Source organism: Panicum virgatum, chromosome 1K (assembly GCF_016808335.1).
Source record: "Panicum virgatum strain AP13 chromosome 1K, P.virgatum_v5, whole genome shotgun sequence".
Classification (NCBI taxonomy): domain Eukaryota; kingdom Viridiplantae; phylum Streptophyta; class Magnoliopsida; order Poales; family Poaceae; genus Panicum; species Panicum virgatum.
Window position 1 is genome coordinate 47,135,779 of NC_053136.1, and position 25,351 is coordinate 47,161,129.

The 25,351-nt window shown below is 48.1% G+C and overlaps 5 protein-coding genes across 7 annotated transcripts; 3 read left to right on the top strand and 2 right to left on the bottom strand.

Moving 5' to 3' along the window:
* The first annotated feature begins 4,285 nt into the window (after nucleotides 1-4,285).
* Nucleotides 4,286-7,272, top strand: LOC120713539 (tobamovirus multiplication protein 3-like). 3 transcript variants are annotated; one of them, XM_039999479.1, is made up of 8 exons: nucleotides 4,286-4,524; nucleotides 5,149-5,239; nucleotides 5,331-5,383; nucleotides 5,480-5,644; nucleotides 6,118-6,236; nucleotides 6,498-6,615; nucleotides 6,699-6,776; nucleotides 6,907-7,272. In XM_039999479.1, the coding sequence occupies exons 1-8, from the start codon at nucleotides 4,390-4,392 to the stop codon at nucleotides 7,003-7,005; spliced, it is 858 nt and encodes a 285-aa protein (XP_039855413.1). In that variant the 5' UTR covers nucleotides 4,286-4,389; the 3' UTR covers nucleotides 7,006-7,272. The 3 variants fall into 3 exon arrangements, with proteins under 3 accessions (XP_039855413.1, XP_039855425.1, XP_039855418.1); XM_039999491.1 differs by having other exon boundaries at nucleotides 4,386-4,524; nucleotides 5,149-5,205; XM_039999484.1 differs by lacking the exon at nucleotides 4,286-4,524 and having other exon boundaries at nucleotides 4,557-5,205.
* A 624-nt stretch (nucleotides 7,273-7,896) lies between these two features.
* On the top strand, nucleotides 7,897-9,042 carry LOC120713529. The gene has a single exon (XM_039999470.1). The coding sequence runs from the start codon at nucleotides 8,052-8,054 to the stop codon at nucleotides 8,739-8,741; it is 690 nt and encodes a 229-aa protein (XP_039855404.1). The 5' UTR covers nucleotides 7,897-8,051; the 3' UTR covers nucleotides 8,742-9,042.
* Nucleotides 9,043-11,061: 2,019 nt separating this feature from the next.
* Nucleotides 11,062-12,532, bottom strand: LOC120713561 (cytosolic sulfotransferase 5-like). Its single transcript, XM_039999499.1, has one exon. The coding sequence runs from the start codon at nucleotides 12,351-12,353 to the stop codon at nucleotides 11,349-11,351; it is 1,005 nt and encodes a 334-aa protein (XP_039855433.1). The 5' UTR covers nucleotides 12,354-12,532; the 3' UTR covers nucleotides 11,062-11,348.
* An 88-nt stretch (nucleotides 12,533-12,620) lies between these two features.
* On the bottom strand, nucleotides 12,621-14,910 carry LOC120713571 (regulator of nonsense transcripts 1 homolog). The gene is made up of 4 exons (XM_039999507.1): nucleotides 13,816-14,910; nucleotides 13,409-13,736; nucleotides 13,060-13,315; nucleotides 12,621-12,963 (listed from the first exon to the last, which is right to left on the bottom strand). The coding sequence occupies exons 1-4, from the start codon at nucleotides 14,893-14,895 to the stop codon at nucleotides 12,726-12,728; spliced, it is 1,902 nt and encodes a 633-aa protein (XP_039855441.1). The 5' UTR covers nucleotides 14,896-14,910; the 3' UTR covers nucleotides 12,621-12,725.
* A 2,888-nt stretch (nucleotides 14,911-17,798) lies between these two features.
* LOC120713581 lies at nucleotides 17,799-23,782 on the top strand. Its single transcript, XM_039999512.1, has 4 exons — nucleotides 17,799-18,370; nucleotides 20,866-21,090; nucleotides 21,186-21,530; nucleotides 22,796-23,782. Exons 1-4 carry the CDS (start codon nucleotides 17,909-17,911, stop codon nucleotides 23,261-23,263), a joined length of 1,500 nt encoding a protein of 499 aa, XP_039855446.1. The 5' UTR covers nucleotides 17,799-17,908; the 3' UTR covers nucleotides 23,264-23,782.
* Nucleotides 23,783-25,351: the final 1,569 nt, after the last annotated feature.

A 25,351-nucleotide genomic window follows, 5' to 3' on the forward strand; every position in this document is an offset into this window, starting at 1 on the left:
CTAAGTAAAGCATGACAAGTTTTCAACCCCTGGCATTCATACTTGTTTGATTTGATTTGATTGAAAAATGAATGTTTACAACATGCTTTGGCTGAGATTGGCTCACATGTATGAGTTTGATTAGCACTGATTTTCATTCCCTACTTGCTAGTGCTAGATCAAGGGTGATGCTTTTATTTCTCCTAAACTGAACTTGTCTAGCTCTAGACTGATTTGATATATTCTGTTGAGCTGGATGCAGGTCTTGTTTATGGATGCCCACGTGCTTGTGACTAGTTGTTGCTCATATCTTTGTATCCCTGAATGCATTCACTTACACCTCCTGCATTGCATTCATTGCATAGCATTTGTTCAGGGGGAGTCTCAGTTTCAGGGGGGAGTTTTAGGTCCTTTAAGCCTTGATGTGTGCATGTGCCAACAAGGGGGAGAAGTTCGAGAGTGCATACAATTGGTGAGAGTTGCACTGGTAAGGGGAAATGCATTCAGTGGGAGTTTCTGCTTTGTTCAGCTCCTGGTTTTCCCTCCACTTCTGGCATGACTGTGTCGAGCCCTGCCTCTGTCTTTGAGGAGTCATGCTTGTGTTTGATCGATTGCGTCGAGCCGTTGCCCTTGTCTTAGGGAATCGATCTCTGCTTGGTCAAGTGACTTGTTCTTGCTTCTTTCGAGTTTTGTCACTTGTTCGAGTTCTCTCTTGTTTCTGTGTTCTCCACTGTTTTTGTTTAAATCTTGGTTCGTTTGTGGTGTGTTGACAATGCACTCATCAAGGGGGAGATTGAGGAATGTTGAGTACTCTATCCTGCTTGTGATGAGTGAATTGTCAACCGTGCGGTGTGATCGTGCGCTTGGTCTTTGGATTGCAGGTACACGGGCGTCAAGTGTCGATGGAGAGCTGTCGTGAAGGTGCTGTGGCCGATGGACCGTGCGGTGGACGGCAGTGAAGGGCAGCCGTGATCGGAGCTCGTGTCGGGCGGTAGCTGTGGCGTCCACTCCTGAATCGAGGGCGCAAGCGGTGACGGAAGGCGGGTTTCTTGGTTTGCGCCACAAAACCAAGGAGGCAGACGGCGGTTGAAGATGCCAAGTCGTGGAGGCACGGGCGTCGGCTTCGGGACTGACGGAGGCTATGGGCATCGACGGCGTCTAGGGCCTCGCTGCGAGCGAGGAGGTGACGGGCGTCGGGCGGCGTCTAGGGCCGTCAGGAGGCCGAGGCGGGAACGGCGTCTAGGGCCACGGCGTGGAGGCGGAAATATTCCCGCGCGTGGAGTTTTGGCGGTTTTCACAAAACCGGCCACCTCACCGGGTTTCACGGACCCCCCAAAACTGCGAACCGGATCTTGATCGACATGGCGGTATCGCGGAGAAGACTTCGAGTCGAAGAAAGAACCTCGACCGTCGAATGGGTCCTTGTATCTTTTTCCAGTTTTGCCCCTACGGGCTTTCTAGTATCTATTTGAGTCTAGGGGTAGTTTAGTCTTTTAGTCTAGAGTTAGTGGGTTAAAAACCCCTCACCCCTCTCTTCTCTCCCTGCGCCAGACAGAACAGACCAGCCATTTCCTCCCTCCTGGCGCCGTCTCCTCCTTCTCTCTCTTTGTTCTTCCTCTGTTCTTCTCTAGGATTAGAGGTATGAATTCTTGAGACTTTGTACTGAGATTGTGTGGGAAAGGAGGCCCTTCCCTCTTGTGCCCTCGGGGTTTTTGAATTCCTTTTGTTTTCGTGCCTTGTTTTGATCGAATTTCGATTTTCCGACGAGGTGTTTTTGGAAGATTGAGTGACTCGTTGAAGTGGTTCTAATCCATCTACCCTAGTGCCAAAACCCCCGGGATCACGAGTCTACTCGAATTGACATTTTTGTGTTATTGAGAAAACCCCGTTCTTGCTCGGGAATTCCTCGATTCCTCCCAAACATTGGAGTGATTCGTCGATTCCTTCCGTGGACATGGTCACAAGTCCTTTGTGATCGTGCCTGCAAATTTTGGTGAGGTTTTGACTCGATTTGATCTTCTAATCATCGAGTTTTGGATCGAGCCGAGAGGAAAAACAGAGTTTCTGGGCTCGGGCAGGATTTTTCTTTATCGCCGGTTGAACCGACGCTTATATTCTTTTGCGTCGGATCAACCGTTGAGTGGAGTTTTCACGTGTTAGGGTTTTTGGGGTTTTCTGTGGTTGCACCGGTGCATCAAACTCTACATGCATCGGATCAACCGGTGCTACTACTGAATTTGCTGTTTCGCTCGTTCAACCAGCATAAAGATTTTCCTAGACGTCGGTTAAACCGGTGCTCAGGTTGTTTCGAATCGCTGCTCCTCTGGACAACTGCACCGGTGCTTTGGTTTTGCTAGCATCGGTTTAACCGGTGCTCGCTAAGACATTTTACTGTCCCTCTGGACAACTGCACCAGCGTTTGGATTTGATTTTGCCGGTTCATCCGGTGTGTGCTAACACCGGTTGAACCGACGCCGTGTCAATCTCCACGTCGGATCAACCGGTGCTTGCTTCTCTCTGCTGCCGACTCTGCTCATCGGTTGAACCGATGCTGTTCAAATCTGTGCGTCGGATTAACCGGTGAGGTATACCGTGTTGTGTCTTGCTGTTTCTCGCGCTGCTTTTCTGTGTTTGCTTCCGCGTTGGATCTTGTTTGTTCATAGGGTTTTCTTGTGTGGGTGTAGCTTCTCCATAGCTACTCCACACTGTGCCTAGGACTCTAGGGTTGGGAGTGAACTTCGGGACTAAGCCGATCTTTCCGATTGCAAGAAATTTTAATCGGCTCTCATTCACCCCCTCGCGGTCCCCCTTTCGGTCGCTCATTGACTTTGTTCAGAGCCGATGGCTGGTATTAGTCAGCAAAGGTTTCTGTAGTTTTCGCCAGTGGATCGGAATCACTGGACGATACGGAGAGTGGCAAAGGGAAGCACTATTCTTGATCTAAAAAAAAAGGGGAAGCACTATTCTTGTAGCTGTCAAATTGCTCAGCCAAAAAGTGATGATAAACTGGTTCGAGCTAGGAAGGTATCTTATGTCATACGCATGCAGGGCTTATCCTTGCATTATACAGCAAGCACTGGGTAATTACTAATTTTACATTTGAGAATACGTTGTGATGGATTAGCAGCTCCGTTCACGTACCCGACAGCAAAAATGCAAGCAGCATTTGACTGTCCTCAGGACATGCTACTATTCATGAACAGAGAAATGCTGAGAAATACTATGCGCAACAGTCTGAAGATATGAGCCCTAAAGACAGCAAAGAAAAGAAGGATAGAAGCGACGCTGGGAATCCGCGTTCGTTGGTTCTCTACTTGTGGTCTGTTCGTTTCGTTAGGGAATTTGTGCTGGAGATGACACATTGACACGGAATCAGAAACTGGATCGATGATAGGAGCAGTCAGGTGCATTGATCTGCTCTGCACCATCCATTTGGGAAGCACGTTCTGCTTTCAAATCCACAATCCTGCCGACCAATTGCTCCCTCTGAACTTTCAGAACACCCTTTAAAAATCGCCTCTCGAACCTCAGTAATCCCATGACCAAACAGCTTGAAAAATTTCACGATGTACCAAACACCGTGATCTCACCCCATCCATCTCCTAGCCCCGGGACCGGTGCACCAACAACAGCTCAGGCGCAGACGCCGTAGCATACACCAACTAGAAGATATGATTTTGGCATTTTGCCTGCAAATTTTCGTTCGTCAAGCTTGACCACACCAAAGCAAGTGGTAACTTGCACGTGGTAACATGATCCAGACTTGTGGTAGGTGGTTCAGACAGCATTGCTGCAACTAGCAATAATATTTTTTGTCACATCAAATCAACACTAGCCATCACAATAAATCAACACCAGCCACCGGTCACATGCAGGCGAACAGAGTAATGCCCCACCTCGGGCGCTCCGCGGATGTCAACTCTCCAGCCCGGCCGGGCGTCCAGTTTGCTCGTGAGAAACGTGCCTCTCGAGACTGCGAAACCCAAACCATGCGCTGATCTCAGCGGTGTTGACCAAACCCCAGACCTGGTCAATCACGATCAGCAGCAACCCAGCAACAACGAAAAAAATCGACGTTTTCCAAACTCGAATTGGCTGCGGAGATCCAGTTTGAGCCACCTAATTAATGGATTGCTTTAACTGGGCAAATTAATCCAGGCACGGGTGCGTAGCGCGAGCGGCCCGTGACCCGTATCGAGCACAGCCGGACACCACCCTGTGCCCCCCTGTGGCGGAACGACGAAAGCGACGCGACATCGCGACGTGCCCCGTATAAATCCACGCCGTCCGTCGCCGCCGGACTCCCGCCGCGAGCGCACGATTTCCGGTCGGAGAGGGGGGCCCTTTTGGGTTTTGTCCTGTCCTTTCTTTTTGAAAAAACAAAGGTCTCTGTCTGCGCGCCGGGCGGCGATGACGGCGGCGCCGGCGCCCCTGCCGGCGGAAGTCGCGGGGTGGTGGGAGCGCGTGAACGGCTCGCCGGCGTGGCAGGACGGGATCTTCTGCGCCCTCGCCGTCCTCTACGGCATCGTCGCCGCCGCCTCATGCGTAAGCGTCTCGTCTCCTCCTTCTGTTAGTGTAGCCATGGACGCCGGCTTGGAAAGATGCTTCTTTGCTGAATTTTGCTCGCTCAGCCGTGATACCGTCGAAGGAATAAGCCTGTGCTGTTTGCCTCGATGCCATGGCAGGAGAATAGATACTTGATTTTTCTGCCTATTTGACATGAGTGCCATAAATTTGCCATATCACAATCAGCAAATTTTTTAGTTGGGAATAAAGAGGTTTTTCTGCTTTGTACCTTGAGCGTACCAGTGTTTTGCATCCGGAGTTCCGGACGTTGCCAATGATGATATAACCAGGGCGAATATGTGCACATTCGATTCAAACAAGATGAAAAGTGCGATTTGGAATAGAGATTGATAGTTGGACAAGGACTCGAGGTTGCTTGTCAGTACTCATCTTTCTGAAACATTGAAATCTCACCTGATGGATATTGCAGGATAATTGAAATCTCACCTTATTGCAGGATAAGAATGTGTGCATAGCATCTGGATATTTGTATATGAACTAAGAGTGTAAATATCTTTCTTTATACATATGGTTGCCATGTAAATGCTCCCTGTTTGTTGAATAAGTTAACTGAGGGCAAAATGTTTATAATGTGGCATGCAGATCCAAGTTGCCAGAATACAGTGCAGAGTTCCTCAATATGGGTGGACAATCCAAAAGGTCTTCCAGTTCCTGAATTTCGGGGTCAATGGGGGTACATGGTTCAATCTGTTGTACAAAAAAAAAAGTTACATGCTCTGCTGTCTACTGCTTGATGCTAACCTTACTGCATTGTAAATCTGCAGCCAGGTGTTCTATCTTTGCTTTCCGTCGCCTAGTGCAGCAAGTGAACCCTCCGGTTTGCATGCCTTAACTTTCTCCTGTAACATAAATGTCAGTTTTCATTTGATTTGATCGACCGGAGTTAAATGCCTCATGTTCATTTCTATTTCAGATCTTTCAGCATGTTATCCTTGACCTTCCGGGGCTTGCATTCTTCACTACCTATGCCGTGTTAGCACTTTTTTGGGCTGAGATACTTTATCAAGCCCGTGGACTAATGACCAATCGACTTCGATTAGGTTTCTACACCATTAATGTTGTTGTATATGCGTTGCAGGTAAAGCTTGATATTTCTAAATCTGCACTGCTACTTTAAGCTGTACAATTTTTTCTTGGATTGTTCATACAAGCGACAGATAATATTTTCATTGGAGGTGATGTTATCCCACATTATTTAGAAACCAATTGGAAGCGTGAATTTTATAAGTTGGCAGGAAAAAAAGAACTCCTACAATCTGCTCAACACTAATGCCAAAAGATATGCTTACTAACACAAATATGCAGTTGTAACACTTAGCAGCAGATAGAAACAATGGACAGAGGCCAAATGAAGTATCTCTGATCGTCAAAGAATCATCTGTTAGCACTTCCTGGTTGTCCTTTATGAATGATTGCTTAATTTACATTACATATGGTTGCTCGTGTTTATCTTCGCCAGGAATCTTCTCACCTCAATTGCTTGCATGTTTATATTCAGCCACCTACCTATTATTTGTAGTCACGACATACTGATGAAAGTGCATCCTTCAGGGTTTTTTATGGCTATGTTTGTGGTGGAATCCAAATCATTCGATGCTAGTCATTTCGAAGTTATTCGTCGCAGGCCTTTCCTTTTTCACTGCCTTCGGTTTTCTGCTATATGGAGGGAGGTAAAATTCGGAATACTACTCGATGTTTCTTTGGAAATTCTGAACTGTGATGCATTACGATTTTGTATCTTCTTGTTGGCCAAACGGACTGCCTAGGCTGTCTGCAAAACATGTATCATCGAAGTGCTATTGTGCTAATATAAGAAAATTAAATTTATACTTTAATCGATATCCATTAGTTCAGGTTTTGATGTGGCCAATTAAGCAGCTATCATACCACATTAAAATATGTACATAATGGACTGAGGTTTGGTTGAGCAGGCTTTTCCTCATGCTGAAATATTTCCCCCTTGAGTCAAAAGGGAGGCAACAAAAGCTGAGAGAGGTCGGCAGAGTTGCCAGTATATGTTTCTGTTGTTTCATGGCACGGTGCATAATGGTAAGGATTTCTGCTCACTGGCAGTTGTGCAAGTTTGATTTCCACGGTTCTTTTACAACAACCGTGCTGCATTTGCTTTGCAGATGTGTTTCAATGCGTTTAACAAAGAAGCTGACCTCGACGTTCTTGATCATCCCGTCCTTAATTTCTTCTATTACCTGGTAAGTACCATTTCTGCAAAGAGCGCCAAACTCAGCTTTTCTAGTGTTTGTATTGAGATCATCTGCTGCAGTCTGGTAACTCCAAACTGGTATTGAGATGATCTACTGTCCTTATCTTCTCCGCCTGCAGCTTGTCGAAATTCTTCCTTCATCACTTGTCCTGTACATACTGAGGAGGATCCCTGCAAAGCTACAGCTATCGCAGTATCACCTCCTCAGCAGCGGCTAGAGGAGGAGGCGTTGTCATCTTCTAAGCTGCTGAAAGCCTGAAACCGTGGTGGCCGATGCGGAGTCATATACCAATGCAAGAGAAGCCCTTTGTACAACACTTGTACAGATACATCCGAAATTTCCTGTAGACCATCTGTAGCTGACCCTGTTAGTTCAGCGTAGAATGTGCTGCTTCCATGCAATCATTTGTTTCTTAATGGTACATTGGTATTGAGAGCACATTCACTGCGTTCGGCTGGTCTTGTAGCCTCCAGCGCTACAGTAATTTCCTCTCACACCACTCCAGCCTCCAGCTCCAGCCTGCCCAATAATATTTTTCTTTCACACCATTCTAGCTCCAGCTTCCAGCTCCAGCCTGCCGAACGCGGTGATCGTAACACTGGAAAGATGTTCGAACATCACCCACCCTCCGCTGCTGCTTACCGGTGGTCAAAGGCATGCTCACCGGTGGTCAAACGCACACCAGCTCCGGCTCCAGTTGGTAGAAAGGTCAATCGCGTTTGCCTTGTGTTGAGAAAGAAAATGAACCAGCGAAATATTTTTGAAGGAAACTCGTGGTTCGGCTGCCGCGCCGGGCGGGCGCCGCCGACCCCGGCCCACCTGGCAGAGACACGGATGCCACCAACAAACCAACCAAAGTTTCATTTCTTTTCTCTCCACAAAATCTCCACCAAAAGCTCAGTTTGGCATCGCTTCGCTCTCCTCCGCTCCACGCCGAATTCCCCGGATCCCTGCCAAATATAAAAATTGTCGCCTACTTCTCCGGTGAAGCTGACAAAATCGATAGCGCTCTCTCCGCTCAGCTCCACGCCGAATTCCGCGAAGCGCTGCCAAAAACAAAAATCGTCGCCTACTTCTCCTATGGAGCTGACAAAATCGATTATACATGCGGTTGGGAGCGGAGAAAACCTGCTCCCCTCGATTCCCATCCGCTCCGCGTATCCCCGGCCCCGCCCACCTCAGCTCCTCCGCCGCCGCTCTGCTCCTTCCAACCTCAAACTCAAAGCCGTGGCAATCTCCGCGCCGCAAACCCTAGCCGCCGCCATGGCCTTCCTCGCTCCCGCCGCCTCCTCCATCCGCGCCCCCGCCTACGTAGCCGCCGCCTCCTCCGGACGCCGCTCGGTGCTCCCCGCGGCCGTCAAAGCGACGGCCAGCTCCGGGTCCGCCACCTCTGCGCACCCCATCCTCTCCTCCCTCCGCATGGCCGCCTCCGCCGCCGTCCTCCTCGCCGCCACCTCCCCGGCCCTCGCGTGCACCCCCTCGGCGCCTCCGCCTCCGCCCACTCCCCTGACGGCGGCGGCCGAGCCCGACGACCCCGTCCAGGACGCCCCCCTCCCGTTCGAGAAGCTCATCATCGAGACCGCCGCGCACGCGGGCGCCGGCGACGCGGAGGCTGCGCGCGCCCGCCTGTCCGCCGCCGGGGGAGGCGAGAGGTGCGCGCGCCTCCTCGCGGCGCAGGCGATGTTCGTGGACGGCAAGGTAGACGAGGCGATCGCGGCGTTCGAGGAGCTCGCGCGGGAGGACCCCGCCGACTACCGCCCTCTCTTCTCCCTGAGCGTGCTGTACCGCGCCCTGGGGAGGGAGGCGGAGGCCGAGTCCGCGCTCCAGCGCTGCCGCGAGGTCGGCTGCGACTGCGCCGCGCTATTCGTGGATCCCGCAGCGGTGGTCTTGCCGGCCGCTGCGCCTGCGGAGTCGGGTGCGGAGGAGGTAGAGCCAGAGCCGGCAAAGGTTTGACCACGGGACTTGACTTGGGAGTAGTATGCTCCGGTGATACGGATTTATTAGAGGGAAAATTTACGTCATTGCTGATGATTTTTGGGATCTGAGTAAAGATGTCCGTTTACATGGCGGCTAGAGTAATAAATTGAACCGCTCATGATACCTTCAAAATGTTGCTGATGGGCACTTCATTTTTCATTTTTGAGTGATAATAATCACATCGATTGAAACCTTGGATTTGGACGTGTGTGCGGATTCCTCACCCCTGCTGGTGGTTATTTCAGGGTCATGATTAATTCGATAAATATTTTACCAATCTAGCCATGCACGTTTATGCTGGCGTTCCGATGACGATCAATGTAGGAGTTTGTCTTGAATTTAAACTTCGAACTTGAGACCCCAGAACAAGACACGCGCTGTTGCCTCCGCCCGTCTCGACGCCGCTGCCGTGCGCCGGCCGCTGCTGCCTCCGCCCGTCTCGACGCCGCTGCCGTGCGCCGGCCGCTGCTGCCTCGCGCCCTCGCCACACGCCGGCTGCTGCTCTTCTACGGTTCTGCCGCACGCTGCCGCTTCGCTCCATCGCTGCTCTCCAGGGTTTATAAAACCGACCGGTCTGGTCAAACCGCCGACCTCCGGTAGCGGTTTGTCGGACCGGTTTGATCGGAAATCAATAGAAACCGATTGAATTCAAATTCAAATTCAAAAGCATATGTATAACCAGTTCCGATCGGTTTGACCGGTTTACCGGTCCGGTCTGATCGGTTACCGGTGTTTTAACTAAAAAATCCGATGGTTTAAAAGTGATTTCCCGATTTGACTGGTTTACTGGCCGATTTGACCGGTTTACCGGTCGTCATATGCGGTGGGCCTTAATGGGCCGGCCCATTTTTTTCTTTTTTTTTGTTTTAACTTCATATGTCCTCAAACTATACTAAATGGACGAATTTTTGAGAAAATTCGACACCATTAGATTCGTCGCACCTTGAAGTATTTTTAAATTTTTTTTGGAAATTTTTTATTTTTTTAAATTTAAATTTGAATTTTGAATTTGGACCGATTTAGTACCGACCCAAATCAAAACCGGGCCGGACCGGTTTGACCGGTAACCGGACCGGTTCCCATTGTTTGGTTAATCCTGCTGCTGCCTCGCTCCACGCCGGCCGCTCGTCGCCTCCATTGGGCCCGCCACTCACCAGACGGCCGCCCGCCCTATGCTCGCGAGACGTACGCGGAGGACGCGGATTCAGTAACGTGACTTTAAGTCACTGACGTGTGGGCCCGAAATCTGTGGGGCATACGGGTTGAAAAGTGGGTTGAGAAGCGGGTCGACCGGACCGCTCATTTTGAGCGGATCAAATGAACCCGAATTTACACGGAATATTCTCTCGTGGGATGAAATCAACATACATGCATTTGTGACCAAATACCGATTCATCTGAGTCCGATCCGTTCCAACCCACTACAACCCTCATACCAAACACATTAACACAGCTGAATGTCTGGTGGCGAAGCTGAAAATGGAAAGTGAACTCTACAAAAAGTTAATGTACTTGCTTTGATTTTTTTGTCCATTTTGATTGGATGTCTAAGATCAGTAGTGATTAACAATCAGTAGGGGCATTTTGGTGGAGAATGTTGCGGAGACAATCATAATTAAATCTTGTGGCAAAACATATCAGTTTTTAAAAAGGAAAAGTCCAATTTACATCCTCAAACTATTGCAAAAATTCAATTTTTAACCGTCAACTACAAAACCGGATAACATAGGTCATCCAATTATTAAAATCGGGTAAATTTGTTCCTTCATGTGGTTTTGAAGGTAGGTTTATATTTTCTTAAAAAAATAAAAAATTCTAATTAGATCTAAAAAATCAAAATTAATTTATTCTAAATTTAAAAAATATGAAACTGGTACCATTTTTTAAAATGTAACCTATCTATTACTTCTCTACTTGAATATTAGTTATTTCAAAATAGTAGGTATAACTGCAAGCTACTAAATATTATAAACGCAAAAATTGGATCCGAACAAATGAAAAAGTATCGTGCCAATAAATTGATTATATTTTTAGAAAACTTTTGATACCCATTTTGCATTTTATTTATTTAAAATAAATTACTTTTATTTTTTTCAATTTAAATAATTTTAGTTCTCACAAAATGGAAACCCACCTTCGAAACTACTGACCAGTTAGATGGCCTCTGTTATCCGGTTCGTATTTGAAGGTTGAAAATATATACTTTTATGATGGCTCGAGGGTGTAAACTAGATTTTTTTCTTTTTAAAATCAGCTAGAAAACAAAATGCTACATCCAATTTAAGAGGCTCTGCATATAACGAAAAAAATCACCAGCTCAAGATGGCAATCTTTTTGTTCCTGACACAGTACAATACGTGGTACAGTGGTATGACAGTATATTTTTATTCCGCCCAGTCTTAAACATGGGAAACATTCATAATTCATGTATGGCAACGAAGCCATCACATTTCACAGCGTAGGTCGGACTTTTGGCCTAAGACAAACCAGAGCCAAAAGCTAAAACAAAACACTTATATTTTGTAAAGACTAAGCAGAACACATTTGAAGATCCGCAGTTTGGAGGGACGAGGCGCTACCTCCATCATTCACCTGCGATGGAGAGCCCAGATCCTCGCAGCTTCTCCTCCACGATGCTGTCGAGCTTCTGCGCCATCTCCGGCGTGATGTGAGCCTTCCAGTCCCCGACCTCCCCTTTCCGGAAGAAGGCCCTGTTCTTGATTGACAAACGGCCCGTCCGGTGCACCCCGTCCCGGTTGGCCTCGACGCTTCTCATCCTGTCCAAGCTGCACAGAGCAACTACAGCTTCAGGGACGCCGCCTACCACCTCCTCGTCAGTGAACGGGCAGCCGAGGAACTCGGCCAGCCTCCTCACTGTCCCCACGGTGTCCTCCTTGAGGTGCTCGTACCGGAGGAACATCACCTCCCCCGGCCGGGCCACGCTCTCCTTCCAGTACCCGGCCATGTGGTCCCAGATCGGCCCAAACGGCGACACGCCGGCGCAGAACAGCTCGAACGCCTCGGCGAACGGCGTCGTGTCGGACCCCTCGGGCTTGATCTCGTCGAGGAAGTGGCGGAGCGAGACAAAGGTGTCCTTGGGGTCCCGGCACAGGTAGACGACGCGGCACCCGGACCCCGGCACCGACGCGGGCAAGGCGGCGAACGGCGTGTGCACGGCGAGGAGCCGCGGCGACGGCATCCCGTCGAGGACCGGGACGGGCGGCGCGGAGCGGTGACGCTCGTAGAGTTCGTGCAGGAACGGGACCAGCTCGTGCGGGCTGGAGGCGAGGAGCGGGTGGTGCTCGCCGCCGGCCAGCGCGTGGTGGCCGCGGTGCACGACGCCGTAGACGAGCGCCTTGAGCCACGTGGTGCCGGACTTGGGCACGGTGGCGAGGATGACGTCGGTGGGCCGGGCGGCGAACGTGTCCCGCGCGGCCAGCGTCGGCGCCATCAGGAGCTCCGGGTACCAGAAGCCGTGGTACTCCCGGTACGGGGTGAACCCCAAGCCCTGCCGGGCCGGAAGGGACGACGCGAGCGCCTCGTACTTGGAGAAGAAGGCGTCTGCGCCCCCGCTCTCGCCGACGACCATCTTTGCTGACTGTTATGGACGTCGTGCCTATGTGACTGGGTGCTGCTCTTTTTTTATACAGACACTCGCGACAGCTTCCACAGTTCCACCATTCGTCAGCGAATCCAGAAACTAAATCGGTTCGATTGATCATCTCGATTAAAAAAACGTCGCATGCAGAACTCGTGATTTTTTCTATATTCGAAGACGCGCGTGAAGATAGTGAACACTGAACAAGCAAGCGAGATGGTTGGTACCTTCTGATGGCGTTTGTTCAGGGGTCCAGATCAATCATCACCTCATACACAAAGCAAGGTAAACTCTAGTGATAGACAATAATCTGCTAATGGGAGCCGGCCTCGTACGGCCAAAGTTTTCTCAATTTGGTAGCGGTTACCATCGGACCCCTGACCGCGACCCGCCACCGCCACGGATACGCAGGCCATCGAACTTGAGCAGACTCTCCACTTGGTCCAGGTCGATGGCGGCCTTGATTACGGCGTTAGAGAGGTCCTCGTCGTCCTTGGCGTCGAAGAAGCGGCCCCGGTCCTTGGCGTCGGCCACGATCTGCCGCCAGATGGTCTTGCCGCTCGCCAGCGTCTTCGCGTCGCCCAGGATCCACAGGCAATGCCTGCGACGACACAGAACACGCCACGGTGAGTGAAACGCACAAAAGGTTCGTGCCTACACAGGCACAGGCGCGCGCACGTTCTGGCTAGGCGCTCACTTGGCCCGGGTGAGCGCGACGTTGGTGCGGTTGATGTCGGCGAGGAAGCCGATCTTGCCGGCGGTGTTGCTGCGCACAGCGGAGAAGATGATCACGTCCTCCTCGGCGCCCTGGAACCCGTCCACCGACCGCACCTTCACCGAGAACCCGGCGTGCGCCGCGTACGCCCCGGCGAGCTTCTCCTCGATGGCCCGCACCTGGCCCTTGTACGGCGACACCACGCCCACGCGGACCGCCTTGTTCTTGTCAGCGGACTCTGCATGCGTGCACGTGCACGACGTGTGAAAAATCGTCGGATGTGATAACCGAGTAGAAAAATTGACTCGGAGTGGGGAGGGAGCTGGGCTACCTTTGGAGAGCCTCTGCAGGATCCGGACCACGGCGGCGGCCTCGACGGGGTTGATCAGGCTCCTGTCGTGCTTGCCGGTGCTCTCGTTGCCGCCCTCGATGTTGATGAACGAATAGGATCCAAACATGGGGCCGGTGAGGTGCTGCCTCTCGTAGCTCCTGCTCAGGACGTTGGGTCCGTCGAGTATCCGGCCGCCGTAGAAGCTCTCGACGGGAAACTTGCTGATCCACGGGTGCATTCTGTACTGTACGTCGAGGAGGTGCTGGTGCTGCCCCAGGGATGTCAGCCTCTCGAACAGGCTTCTTCCAAATCCAGCATCTTCACAAACCTGCAAGAGCTTAAATTGTCAATAGATCAGAATTTTTTCATCCAAACTGACAGTGCAGATTTCATGTCATGGCAGTTACCTTGCTTTTCACCAGTGCCGGAAGCTGGCGCTCATCACCGATGAGAACGGCCTGACGGACGCCGGGGAGCTGCAGAGGTATCAGCGACTCGCACTCCTTAAGCTGCGCAGCCTCGTCCACGACGAGGACCTCAAACGGCTGGGCCTTCGGCTGGTAGTGCAGACGGTTAGAACTCGATGCTGTGCAGAGCACGCTCTTTGCCCTCTGAAGCAAGAATTCTTCAATGGTTCGGCTGTCGAATAATTCTGGCAGCTCAAAGTGAGCAGATAGGTGTTTGAGCTTCAGAAGACACGACGACCTTGCCTGCTTCAGCTCAAAACTCACACCGTCGTGCACATGGGTCAAAAAATTCCTGAACAAAGAACGGTCTGTTCCATCGTCGTCACTTTCAAACAGGGTTCGCAGCCGTTCATCAGATTCAGATTGTACGAGCTCTGCAAACGCGTTGAGCAAGGGCGGAACCTCAGCCATGCAGCAAAAATTTTCTTCAGAGGCTGCAGATCTGGGAAGATCATCGCAAAAAATCTCCACACAGCTGCACAAATCTTTCTCCAGACGCTTGTAGTTACTCTGAAAGTGGGTCTTGAACGACATTTTATTTCTCTCTATTTCCTGTATACTTTTCTGTATGTCCTGTAGCTTTTTCTGTAACTCTTTGATTTCTTCTTTTCTGGATGAAGTTTGCACTTTCTTCATCTTAGTGACAAGATCATCCCTTGCCTCCTTTTCTTCTGAAATCAATTCATCTATGTCATTCTCGATGCCTTCAATATACCTTTCATACTGAACCAAAGGATGCTCAAGAAGACTGAGCATAGAACTCAGACAGTGTGTCCACCCTGACCCTGGCGTCAAGCACTGACGCAGGCGGCGAACACGGGACTCCATGAAAATCCTTTTTAGGTCGCCGCCCGCGCCCATCCTGTCCTCGTTGCCGAAGAGCACGACATCACTCAGGAAGCACTTCTTGCTGCCACCGCCGGAGGACTCCTCGATGAGACTGAGGACTCGAGAAGCCACCTCCACCACCGCGGTGTTCGTCGGGGCGCAGGTCACAGTCCTGTGGTTCTTGATCAGCATGGACCACAGGAGCGCGCTGATGGTCTTCGTCTTCCCCGTCCCGGGTGGGCCCTTGATCAGGCGCACGGATGGAGTCGGTTCCTGCACTGCTGAAACGCAGTCGCGCACGGCCTTCAGTTGCGAGTCGTTGAGCTCGAAATTTTCAAGTGCGTCAAGGTCCCCATCCAGAAGACAGGACGGCAGCACTGTCGACGACACATTGTACCCTTGGCCAATCTGAAATAAGAGAAAACGAAATCTACAGACTGTAATAAAAGTAAATAATCACAGCATATTCACTAGCTAGGGAAATGGAGCCATCCATACCTTTGGGCCGAGCATCTTCTCCATGATGCTCGTGTTCCTGCACGCCGCAGCGTGCACGTCCACAGCATTCTGTATGCGGTTGTACGTGGTCATGTTGATCAGGAACACCGCGACAAGGGGCAGTCCTCCCTCAGGCCTGCGCGACAGCCGGACGACCGTGCCGTCGCCGCCCTCGGCTTTGAGCACGGAGCCGATCAGGTAGGACTTGCCCGTCCGCCCCAGGTCCGAGCTGTGCCTGGGCTTCCGATCCGTCAGCACCAGCACGTCGGCGTCCTTCGGGGCGTAGACCTGGTCACGCTGGGGCGCGCTGGGATCGGCCTTCCTGACGGCGATGCTGAAGATGGGCTGGTCACCGGCGAGCTGCTCCATCCTGACCACATCGGCCGCCGGCGCGTGCTTGATGCCCTCCAGCGCGGAGCAGAGGTCGGCTCGGGTCTCCTCGACCAGTGGCATCATGAAGGATTGCATGTAATCCTTCAGCGAGGCGAAAGTCTTGGGTATTTTCTTAACCTGCATTTGTGATCAGATATTTTACAAGTCACGGTATGTGTAGTTCGTCCACAGACAAATCAGGGCATATTCATCAGCAAACCAAATCACTTTAGAAAATGTATGGCCCCATCCTTCCTAATTCAAGAATAAAAAGATGGCGATGCATTTCAGCTGTGCATGAGAACAGGCAAAGATTATAAAAAAGGAAAGGCGGAGAACGCAGATGCAGACCTTTTTCTTGAGGAGATTCCTGTCGAGCACATCCTGGAGCGACCACGAGAACATTTGCTTCTCCAGCTCGCTCTGCTCCCACGTCCCGTACCTGCTGGTCGTCTCCTTCCCCCTCGCTCGGAAACCGACGTCGTCGTCGCTGTCGTAGTAGTAGCTCATCGCCGCGCCTCCGGCCGAACTCCGGCGACTACTGACAAATGCTCGACTGCTTACAGACTGACTACCAATGCGCGCGGTTAGCACGAACGCCAGGCGTCGCCTCGGTGATTTATAGGGGCGAACACCAGTGACCAGTGGGATCCTCCTGAAGTGCCGAGTAAATTTTGAGATGGAATGCCAGAGGCCAAGCGATTGATCAATGGATTCAATGCAATCCGCCGTTCCAATTCTCAATGGTTGTTGGGCTGCGTAGCTGAGTGCGGATGGCCATCAATTCATCGCCGCGGGAGGAAACCGAGGAGCAATCGATCCATCGGAAACAACCGAGCGGTCGCAGGAACCGCTGTCACTGGCTACGCGCGCGAAATTGACAGCCGCGAACAACCGGTTCCGAGGTTGACTGCTGAATTAACCTTTACGAGATGCGCCGCTGCTAGCACATGGCTCCGGAGTACTTCCATTCCAGGGTTGTCCACTGGACCATGCTGTCGAATTCTTGTACCTTTTCAACACTTTTTTTTGCAAGGAATTTCTTTTTCAAGATTCTCTTTTTATGAAAGCATATTATGAATCAACCCCCACAAAGATTCGTGGGACTATTGTGCTGCCCGGCACTGGGGCCATGGGCGGAGGCGACGGCCGGGGGCCTAGGGAGGAAGGGGCCCCAAAATTTTTAGTACCTAGTAGTTTAGTACTAGTAAGATGCAGACCATGATGTTTGGTCAAAAACAAAAGACCAAGTCGCATGAAAGAAAAGGGCTGCTTGCTGAAACCAGACACTCCGCCTCGGAGTCCCCCACATGGATCGCGCGCAGCCTGCCCCGCAAGAGAGGAGACTATGGGCAGACGCCGGACGAGATGGAGGAGATTAATTAGACGCCAGATGAAACTATGAAAGTCTGCACGACGGCGCCGTTGCTGGCCTGCCGCCCCTGCAGCCCGTGCTGCCTGGGCACGTGCACCTGCCGCCTAGGCACCTGCGTCTCTACCTCCGCTGGCCGCTGCATGGTAATTCTATTTCAATCTTTATTTTATTTATTAGCAATGTTAGATATTTGAAGCAACGAAAAAATTATTTGAGGTTACAACAAAGATTGAATGGCTTAGGTAGGTGCAGTATTGAGAAGGATACCTTGACAACATTGATCTTGATATTATTCTTAATGATATTACATCAAAAAATGCCCGAATGAGTTTTTTTGCGAAGGAATAAAGCATTATTATTGATCGAGTTATGGAGCTTATTTATTATTTAAGGTAATTATACTCGTTTTATTTTCCATTCTTTTAGTTTGTACTGTAAACATTGTTCTTCAAAAATTATATATACATCATTAGTACTATCTTCTGTATCGTATTACAAAATAAAAAATATTTAGTCTAAAGGGCCCATAAAGTCGGGTTCGCTCGGGGGCCCTTGATATCTTAGAGCCGGCCCTTGTGCTCCGAATTTTGGTTCCTACTGCTAAAAAAGTATTATCTATGGAAAAATATAAAAGCCATCACCATAGCCATAGCTTTGAGGTTAAGCTACCAAGGAAACGCTCACATCCGGTATCAGTAGTCGCCACTCCGCGTGGCAACCACATGAGCGAAGCGGCTCAAAACAGACAAGAGACAACCACCTCGCTTCACGCACGCACGCGTCCGCGGTACACGGCACAAGCAAAGCAAGTTCCCAGTTCAAACGCGCTGAGACCGACCGACCCCCCACCGCAGACCGCAGCGCGTGAGGGGGAAGGAAAAAAAAAAGCCTCCAGAGTCCAGAGATTCAAAACCTCCCAAAACCCTCGCCCCCGCCGCCTTCGCCATCGCCGTCGCCGCCATGGACCGGGCCCCGCCGCGCGGCGCGCCCCGCGACGCCGTGGGCCAGCGGTGGCTCGCCGTCTTCGCCTTCCAGGCCGTCCTCTCGGCCGCCGCCTCGGCGCTCCACCTCGCGGCGTCCCCGCGCGGCCGCCGCCACCCGCACCTCGGCGTCCCCGCCGGCCTCCTCCTCGCGCTCCACCCGCTCCTCGCCTGCGCCGCCACGGGGCTCCTCGCGCTGGCGCTCCTCCTCACCGCGTCCCCGCGCCCGCGCCAGCCCCCGCTGCAGCGGCGCGCGCTCGCGACCGCCCTCCTCGCCGCGGCCGGCGCGCTCTCCGTGGGCGCCGCCGCGGCGATTCTCCCCGAGGACGCCGGGTGGGCGGCGGTCGCTGGGCTCGGGTTCCGCGGGGCCGTGCTGGGTGCCGTCTTCGCCGCGCACTACTTTGGCCGTGGGAGGTGGTTGCTCCAGTTCCCCGTCGTGCAGGTGAGTGGATTGGGGGGAATTTAGGGTTTCTCATACATCAAATTGTTTTGAGTTTTATCGAATTGAAGATGGTCTATTGAGTTTTCACGAGGCCGTTGCAACGATAGAAGAGGAACTTTCAGGTTTTAGGCATCACATTGGTATGCGTTTCGATCACCTGCTTAGGGTGATGGTAGTGATTTATGTTAGAGTAAATGTCACTGGCGGTCCCCAAACTTGTGCCGAGATTTCAAGTAGGTCCCGGTAGGGGTGGGCATTCGGTCTATTCGGGTATTTCGGTTCGGTCTATTCGGGTTTTGCGAATTTCGGGTTTCAAAAAATGAGAACCGAAATTTTAAAGACAAAATTAGGAACCGAACCCGAATAGACCGAATATTTCGGTTCGGTCTATTCGGTCCACCGAATTAACCGAATAATAAACACACTATCATCTTCTATCAAAATATATGCAATGAATAGTTAAATAGAAGTACGAGTAATAGCGATAAGTAACTATGAAAAAATAGCATAATGAAATAGACATACAAATATTAAGATGAGATAACAACTATTAGCTAATAAGTTCAAAAATCACATAAGATATCATGGCATACCAAGAGTTTGAATGAATTTCGGGTTATTCGGTCTATTCGGGTTTTGGAGGCTAGGAACCGAACCCTAACCCGTACCCCGAATTAAACCATAAGTGTGGACCGAACCCGAACCCGAGAACCCGAATAGACCGACATTTCGGTCTATTCGGTTCGGTTCGGTTCGGTTTGGTTTTTTCGGGTTTTAAATGCCCACCCCTAGGTCCCGGTACTCTCAAAATGCACATCTAGGTCCCTGAACTTGTCCCGAGTTCTCATCCCGGTCCCGGTACTCTCAAAATGCACGTCTAGGTCCCTGAACTTGCTAATCCATTTCATATAGGTCCAAATCTCCATAACATGCTCTCCAAACAGTACGATTAAGTGAACTAACAGGTGGGGCCCATATGGCAGTCACAGCGTCATCGATCAGAGCGTGTACAGCCCCTGACTAAAAGAACTGAAGAGAGAATGAGTAGTGTTAGCTTAGCTCTACTCAATGTTCAATAGCTGACAACATTCAGCAACGTCCTATTGGCTATTGCTGAATGTTGCTGAATGGTGTCAGCTATTGAACATTGAGTAGAGCTAAGCTAACACTACTCATTCTCTCTTCAGTTCTTTTAGTCAGGGGTTGTACACGCTCTGATCGATGACGCTGTGACTGCCATATGGGCCCCACCTGTTAGTTCACTTAATCGTACTGTTTGGAGAGCATGTTATGGAGATTTGGACCTATATGAAATGGATTAGCAAGTTCAGGGACCTAGATGTGCATTTTGAGAGTACCGGGACCGGGATGAGAACTCGGGACAAGTTCAGGGACCTAGATGTGCATTTTGAGAGTACCGGGACCTACTTGAAATCTCGGGACAAATTTGGGGACCGCCAGTGAAATTTACTCTTTATGTTACTAAAGCAACGGCAAGTGTTCAGGCTATTCCTGATTTATTCTAGTATGCTGCTTGCTGCATGATTCCTTCTGCTTTCTACAGCTTCGTTGTAGTTTATTATTTATTGTATTGTGAACTTATGTGGGGATGGCTTCCAGCTTTGGTTGTAATCTGAGGTAAAGAAATGGACATGAGGAAGGAGATTAGTATTATTCTGTTTTCAAATGATTTATTAGACCTGTCCTATCATATAGGCTTGTGCTTTCATCTAGGGGTTATGGTCGAATTTGCATGCATACATTAAATTATTCCTTCTATTTGTTGGTTGGGTGTGTTTAGCCAGTTAGGTTCACTCTTGTGCAGAGAGTTGATACCTGATACCTGATGGCTAGTGGTGACTTCGTATAAACTTAATAGAATCAATAATCCTTTGAAAGTTTTGTTTGGTCAATTTTAAGTGCAAATGATTTCTAATTTGCTTGCCAGTTCAGTTGCTTATACTTTCTTCTGAATTAGTTTGTCTTTGAATCTCCTTGAAAAGATAAAAGTGAGGAATTGAACTCAAGTCTATGACTTGGTTTTGTGCTGTCGATAGTCATCTATCTATTACCACTATTTATAGGGGCACATAGATAAAATGTTCCTGTGCAAACGTGAAAGGGCCAACTAAACCACTTGCTAAATCATCGTTTATTTTTGGCTTGTGTGGTAGTCCCTCCATTTCTTTATGTAGGATGTATTTTCTCGAGCAATATGTAGGATGTATTAGGATATGAAAATGTTGACTTCATAACTTTTTAATAGTAGTTATTCAAATTATTTGTATGTTTACTATACCAAAGATGCATCAATGGGTTCTTGTTGTGGTATTGATTTTGTAGCAACTTATAGTATTTGTCTAGGTATACTTTCAACAGCTTTTGTAAACTTCTAATACGCCATATAGAAGGAAAAAGGAGTATACTTTAGTTCCTTCTACCAATCTCTTAGGCATCGGGCCAGTACTCTTAATTGCTACTTCTTTTTTGTGCAGCGACCTCTATTCTATGGATTGAAGATGGGGCTTCTGCCATCTGGAAAAAGGGCCCTGAAAGTGTCGCTTCAGGCCTTCTGCCTTTCCTTTGTCCTGATTTTACTCCTTCCTCAGCAATTCAGAATTGGAGGCTCTATTGGAAGCCAAATACTTACTCAGATCAGCATCTTTATAGTCACAACTGGGGTTTCCTTCTGTTTGGAAATAAGCCATCATTTTGTCCAGGTTTCCTTTTTGTGATCCAAGTCTTCAGTGTTTAGAGCATGACTAACTTGAAATCCTTTGATCTGTAATTGAATTTCCCGTCCAACAAATTTCAGGTTGTACATACAAGGAGGTGCAATTTTGCTCCACCTCAGAGCACTGCCGCTGCAGAGACTAATCCCACAGAATTTATCCTGGAAACATTGGAACAAAGTGATCCACGGTCATTAATACAATATCTTGCTTACCAAGATTTGTGTGTGGTATCTGAGTCTAACTTGGAACCTTGGCGCCGAGGTGCCTTCTTTGAGGAATCTGGTGAAACTTATAAAAGAATTGTGACAGCTTGTTTGAAACCACTTGAGGAGTTTACTTCAATAATTGCTAGAGCCCTTGAAGAGTATTCGACAGAATCATTGTCACAACAGTCCTTACTCTTCAGTGCATTTGATGATTCTCAGGTAAAGCTAATATGACTTGGGTCGATATAAAACTTTATTTTACTTTTGATGTTGTAATTTATGCTGTGAATTATTTGTGTTTATGTCTTGGTTGCTATCATGGTGCAGTCTTAGTTGGGCCACAGCCAATGACAATTCCTTATCTTTGTGGTCTCTCTTATTTGTTCATATTCTAATAACATAATATTTGTATAGATATTTTCTCATCTTATAGAGCTTTGATATACTTTAGTTACAATTACTCTTTATGTGTTTTCAATTTTCATCCTTGTTCGTAGTATACATATAATTTGAGTTAGTTTTTTTTATGTTAACAATATCAGAAGTGGGTAACTGTAAGCACATATGTCTGAGAACCATGGGAATTTTTTTGTAATAATGGAGGATGGTAATAATTTAGATGTAGAGCTACATGGTTACTTTTAGGTTATTGTTAATGTTAATAGGGGAGATGGGTAAATTAAATGCAAATTTAGAGGGTATGAATATTAGGAGGGTACTTAAGTATGTGACGTTTAGGACAGGCAATCTAGTTCATTTTTTAACCAATTAGCTTCTCCTAAATGTCATGTATTTAAGGGTAGAGGTATTATCATTTTGATAATGGTAGGTGTGAGTAATTTATATAGATTTTAGGGGGTTACTTTAGACTTTTTTTATGAAAGCATACTTTAGACTATTTTCATAATGGCATGTGTGGTTAGTTCTTAAGAAAATATGATAGATTTAATGGCTATTACTATCAAAATGATGAATAGATGACAAGTCTCGTGAGGATTAACGTGGAGGCTCCAAAAGGATCCCCCAGTTAATAATTGTAAGATACCACCAGAATGGAACTGCTAGCAGGCATGAAGTATCCACAATGAATTCTTGCAAAACTTGATCCATAGCAGCAATTTTTTTTGGTATTATGGTCAACACATGTAGTTTGAACTCTGTTCTACATTATAAAATCATTCATGTTGTAATAATTTCAGCCGTGTCGCGTGGGGTGGCTAACTTTCTTGTACATTATTCTCTTTCATCTTAATTGAGCAGTAGAGCTCCTGCCTTATTAGTTTTAAAAAAATCATGTTGTGATAATTTTGAAAGTGTAGTTTTTATATTGTGAATACAACATTACAGTTGTTAACATTCATATTGAGCATCATGCAGCCACTGGTGTTTTCATTTGGAATGTTTCTAATTGTTTGGTATCAGTCAATGGTGCTTTCGTAAACTAATGCCCAATTTTAAATTATTTTGTGACTTGTTGATTGTAGATATGCACATGGTGTGCTCGGACATTGGCAGGATTAACTGCACGCTCACACCAGGAGGACCGTTATGGAGTTGCTCAACTCACTGGCTGCAATGCTGCCGTGATGACCACGTTACTGTCTGCTCTATTGGCAATTGAGGCATGTTTAGGGAAGAAAATGAACCCACAGCCCGCACTGGGTCCTGAAAACATTAAGTGGGCTAACTTGTCCACAGGACGAAAAGGATCTGGAATTGCAATTGCAACTACGCAAAAAGGTGGTTTGCACAAGAAAGTTTATGCCATGGCTGATGTTCTTCGGACTTCAGTTTATCAGATAGTTTCAGCATTCATTGATGACCTGCGAGCAAATGCAAAACCAGCAAGTTTGGAGAAGAATTGGATCAGTGAAGGGAGGAAGCCAATATATGGTTCGCAAGCAATGTTGGTACAGAAGTTGGGTTTGTTTATCGAGTACCGTGCTGTCTGAATTTGGTTCGAGGTCTCTCAGATCTTTAACTATACTTCAGACCGCATTTGGATGGAAGGGTTTGGTTTTGGGAACTTGGTTCAAAAACCATTGCTTTCCACTAGAACCTATGAAGGAGATAGATCTTCCCATTCACAATTTTCCGGAGGGGGTATGGACCTTGACTTGTCTATTCCTGTTGGGTTGCTGTGCATAACTCTCTCCAGCAGGTTCACTGTATGATGCACCGTGGAAGGCACCCTCTTGGGGAGTGGGGAAACTATAATGCGTTCAATCCGTGTTTCTATCTTGAATTGTATCCTTGCATATTAAAGTTCAATACAGCTGTGTGTTGTATCATGCATGCGAGAGGGAAACAGGTAGACTTAGCTTTTTTTTTTGTTCGCTTATCAAGATTTGTGACGCTGAAACTGTTACTCTACTTTGAAACGATAGCCAAATTCAGAATGCTTTCCTTTAATTTGTGGAATCTGTACTATCAGCTTTCTTTGTTTCATGGTATACATAAGTTCAATGTTATCTCCAGGAACAGATCCATTTTCTTCCCCAGCTACCCATTTGCAGTTTCTGGGTCTTGAAATTAGGCCCAGGGCATGTCCAGTTCATTTTTCTCTCCTGTAATATCAGTCTGAACTAAATTATCGTCCGTTGAGTTTGATCCTTTCACTGTTTTTTTCTTTATTAGGTACTGTATGGATTGGATGGATGGTCCTTCTTCACCCGATCAATTATATATCTAGAAAAAAAAATCAAATTGACCTAGCCAAGTTGATTGCAACATTCATACTCTGGATTTTTGGAACTTTATCAAACAGCATACATACATATATACGCATTCTTCATCGGGCAGGCCGGGTGAGAATTCATTCACTCCGTGGGCTGCCGGGCGACAGATAGATAAGGCCCATTAAGCAGCAAAGAAGCCGTCAGCAGCATCTTCCAGCGATCACATTCAGTTCAATGCATACATATTCATGCATGATCCATTTCCTTGCATGCTCACAGTTCATTCAGTCATCTATAGTATATATAGGTACGGACTGTTTTGCCGTAATAATCCGCAGGTCCTGCGTACAATTGACCCATGCATGGATATCCCAATCTGACTTGAGCTATTCCTGCTTGCAACAACACAAAACAAACAGTACATCCAAACAAGTCAACATCACTACATTTGTACATGGACTTCTCATGCAGTTGGAAAACAATTCCATCGTTCAGGAGGCATAGCCTACCTAGCTACTACACTACAGGTGAGCTTGGCTCAAGCCGTCAGGCCTTAGTTCTGTCTCTGCGTGCTGGATCGCATGAACCCTGCTCCCTCACCTCACCCACGCAGGCACCCATTTCTTCCGCAAGTTTTATGGCACCCACAGCAGTCCTTGATTCAGACTCTTGTACCTTTTTAATCTTTCCGCTAAGCGAGCCACCAGCTGCAAAGGTAGGGACAGTGAGTAAACAAGAATACACAATAAGTATCCACTAACTCTGGTATTGCTCCGCAACAGGAACTGTATTGGTACCTTGCCACTCGTAAACAGCTTTAGACTCCCTCTTAATCACCTTTGGGTACTGATCTATGCGAGAATCTTCTAGTACCAGTTCTTCAACCTACGTCAAAACAGAAATGAGAATCGAAGCATGAGTTTTTGTAACATATAAGAGTAATAGCAAGTGGTGAATGTTTAGAGGCTCATTAATATAACAACAAAGGGTTGAACTCTATTGATTATCTGCCAATAACAAAGATGTGCACGATACAAGTGCCCCAGACAGTACAGCCCTTTTCACTGCCATCGACAGAGAAATTGTGTATCCTGAATGAGCTGCAGCAAAGAGCAGTCTTTTCTTTTAACTACTTATAACATATTCAAAACTATTAGATTGAAACTATAATTTCATATTACTATCCAGGAAAAATAGCATTGATAAATCATTTATGCACGTGAAATTGTAAGTATTGTTGCTATAAATGTTGCAGCTAATTACATTTAATAGAAGAATCTATTATCTAAACTATGGCAAGTAATCCATACATTGCTTGGATTACAGGCAAGCACTGCCATGACATTTTGAGCCTGTAACAGC

What these genes read in the sequence shown, in the direction of transcription:
- LOC120713529 (XM_039999470.1), top strand. Translation starts at nt 8,052, where the DNA reads ATGGCCTTCCTCGCTCCCGCCGCCTCCTCCATCCGCGCCCCCGCCTAC.
- LOC120713581 (XM_039999512.1), top strand. Translation starts at nt 17,909, where the DNA reads ATGGACCGGGCCCCGCCGCGCGGCGCGCCCCGCGACGCCGTGGGCCAG. An exon ending in TCCAGTTCCCCGTCGTGCAG is followed by an intron (nt 18,371 to 20,865) that starts GTGAGTGGATTG and finishes TTTTTTGTGCAG; the next exon opens with CGACCTCTATTCTATGGATT. An exon ending in GTGCATTTGATGATTCTCAG is followed by an intron (nt 21,531 to 22,795) that starts GTAAAGCTAATA and finishes TGTTGATTGTAG; the next exon opens with ATATGCACATGGTGTGCTCG.
- LOC120713561 (XM_039999499.1), bottom strand. Translation starts at nt 12,353, where the DNA reads ATGGTCGTCGGCGAGAGCGGGGGCGCAGACGCCTTCTTCTCCAAGTAC.
- LOC120713571 (XM_039999507.1), bottom strand. Translation starts at nt 14,895, where the DNA reads ATGCTGATCAAGAACCACAGGACTGTGACCTGCGCCCCGACGAACACC. An exon ending in CGGCACTGGTGAAAAGCAAG is followed by an intron (nt 13,737 to 13,815) that starts GTAACTGCCATG and finishes AAGCTCTTGCAG; the next exon opens with GTTTGTGAAGATGCTGGATT. An exon ending in GTCGCGCTCACCCGGGCCAA is followed by an intron (nt 12,964 to 13,059) that starts GTGAGCGCCTAG and finishes GTGTCGTCGCAG; the next exon opens with GCATTGCCTGTGGATCCTGG.
- LOC120713539 (XM_039999479.1), top strand. Translation starts at nt 4,390, where the DNA reads ATGACGGCGGCGCCGGCGCCCCTGCCGGCGGAAGTCGCGGGGTGGTGG. An exon ending in TTGTTGTATATGCGTTGCAG is followed by an intron (nt 5,645 to 6,117) that starts GTAAAGCTTGAT and finishes TGCATCCTTCAG; the next exon opens with GGTTTTTTATGGCTATGTTT. An exon ending in TTTCTGCTATATGGAGGGAG is followed by an intron (nt 6,237 to 6,497) that starts GTAAAATTCGGA and finishes TTGGTTGAGCAG; the next exon opens with GCTTTTCCTCATGCTGAAAT.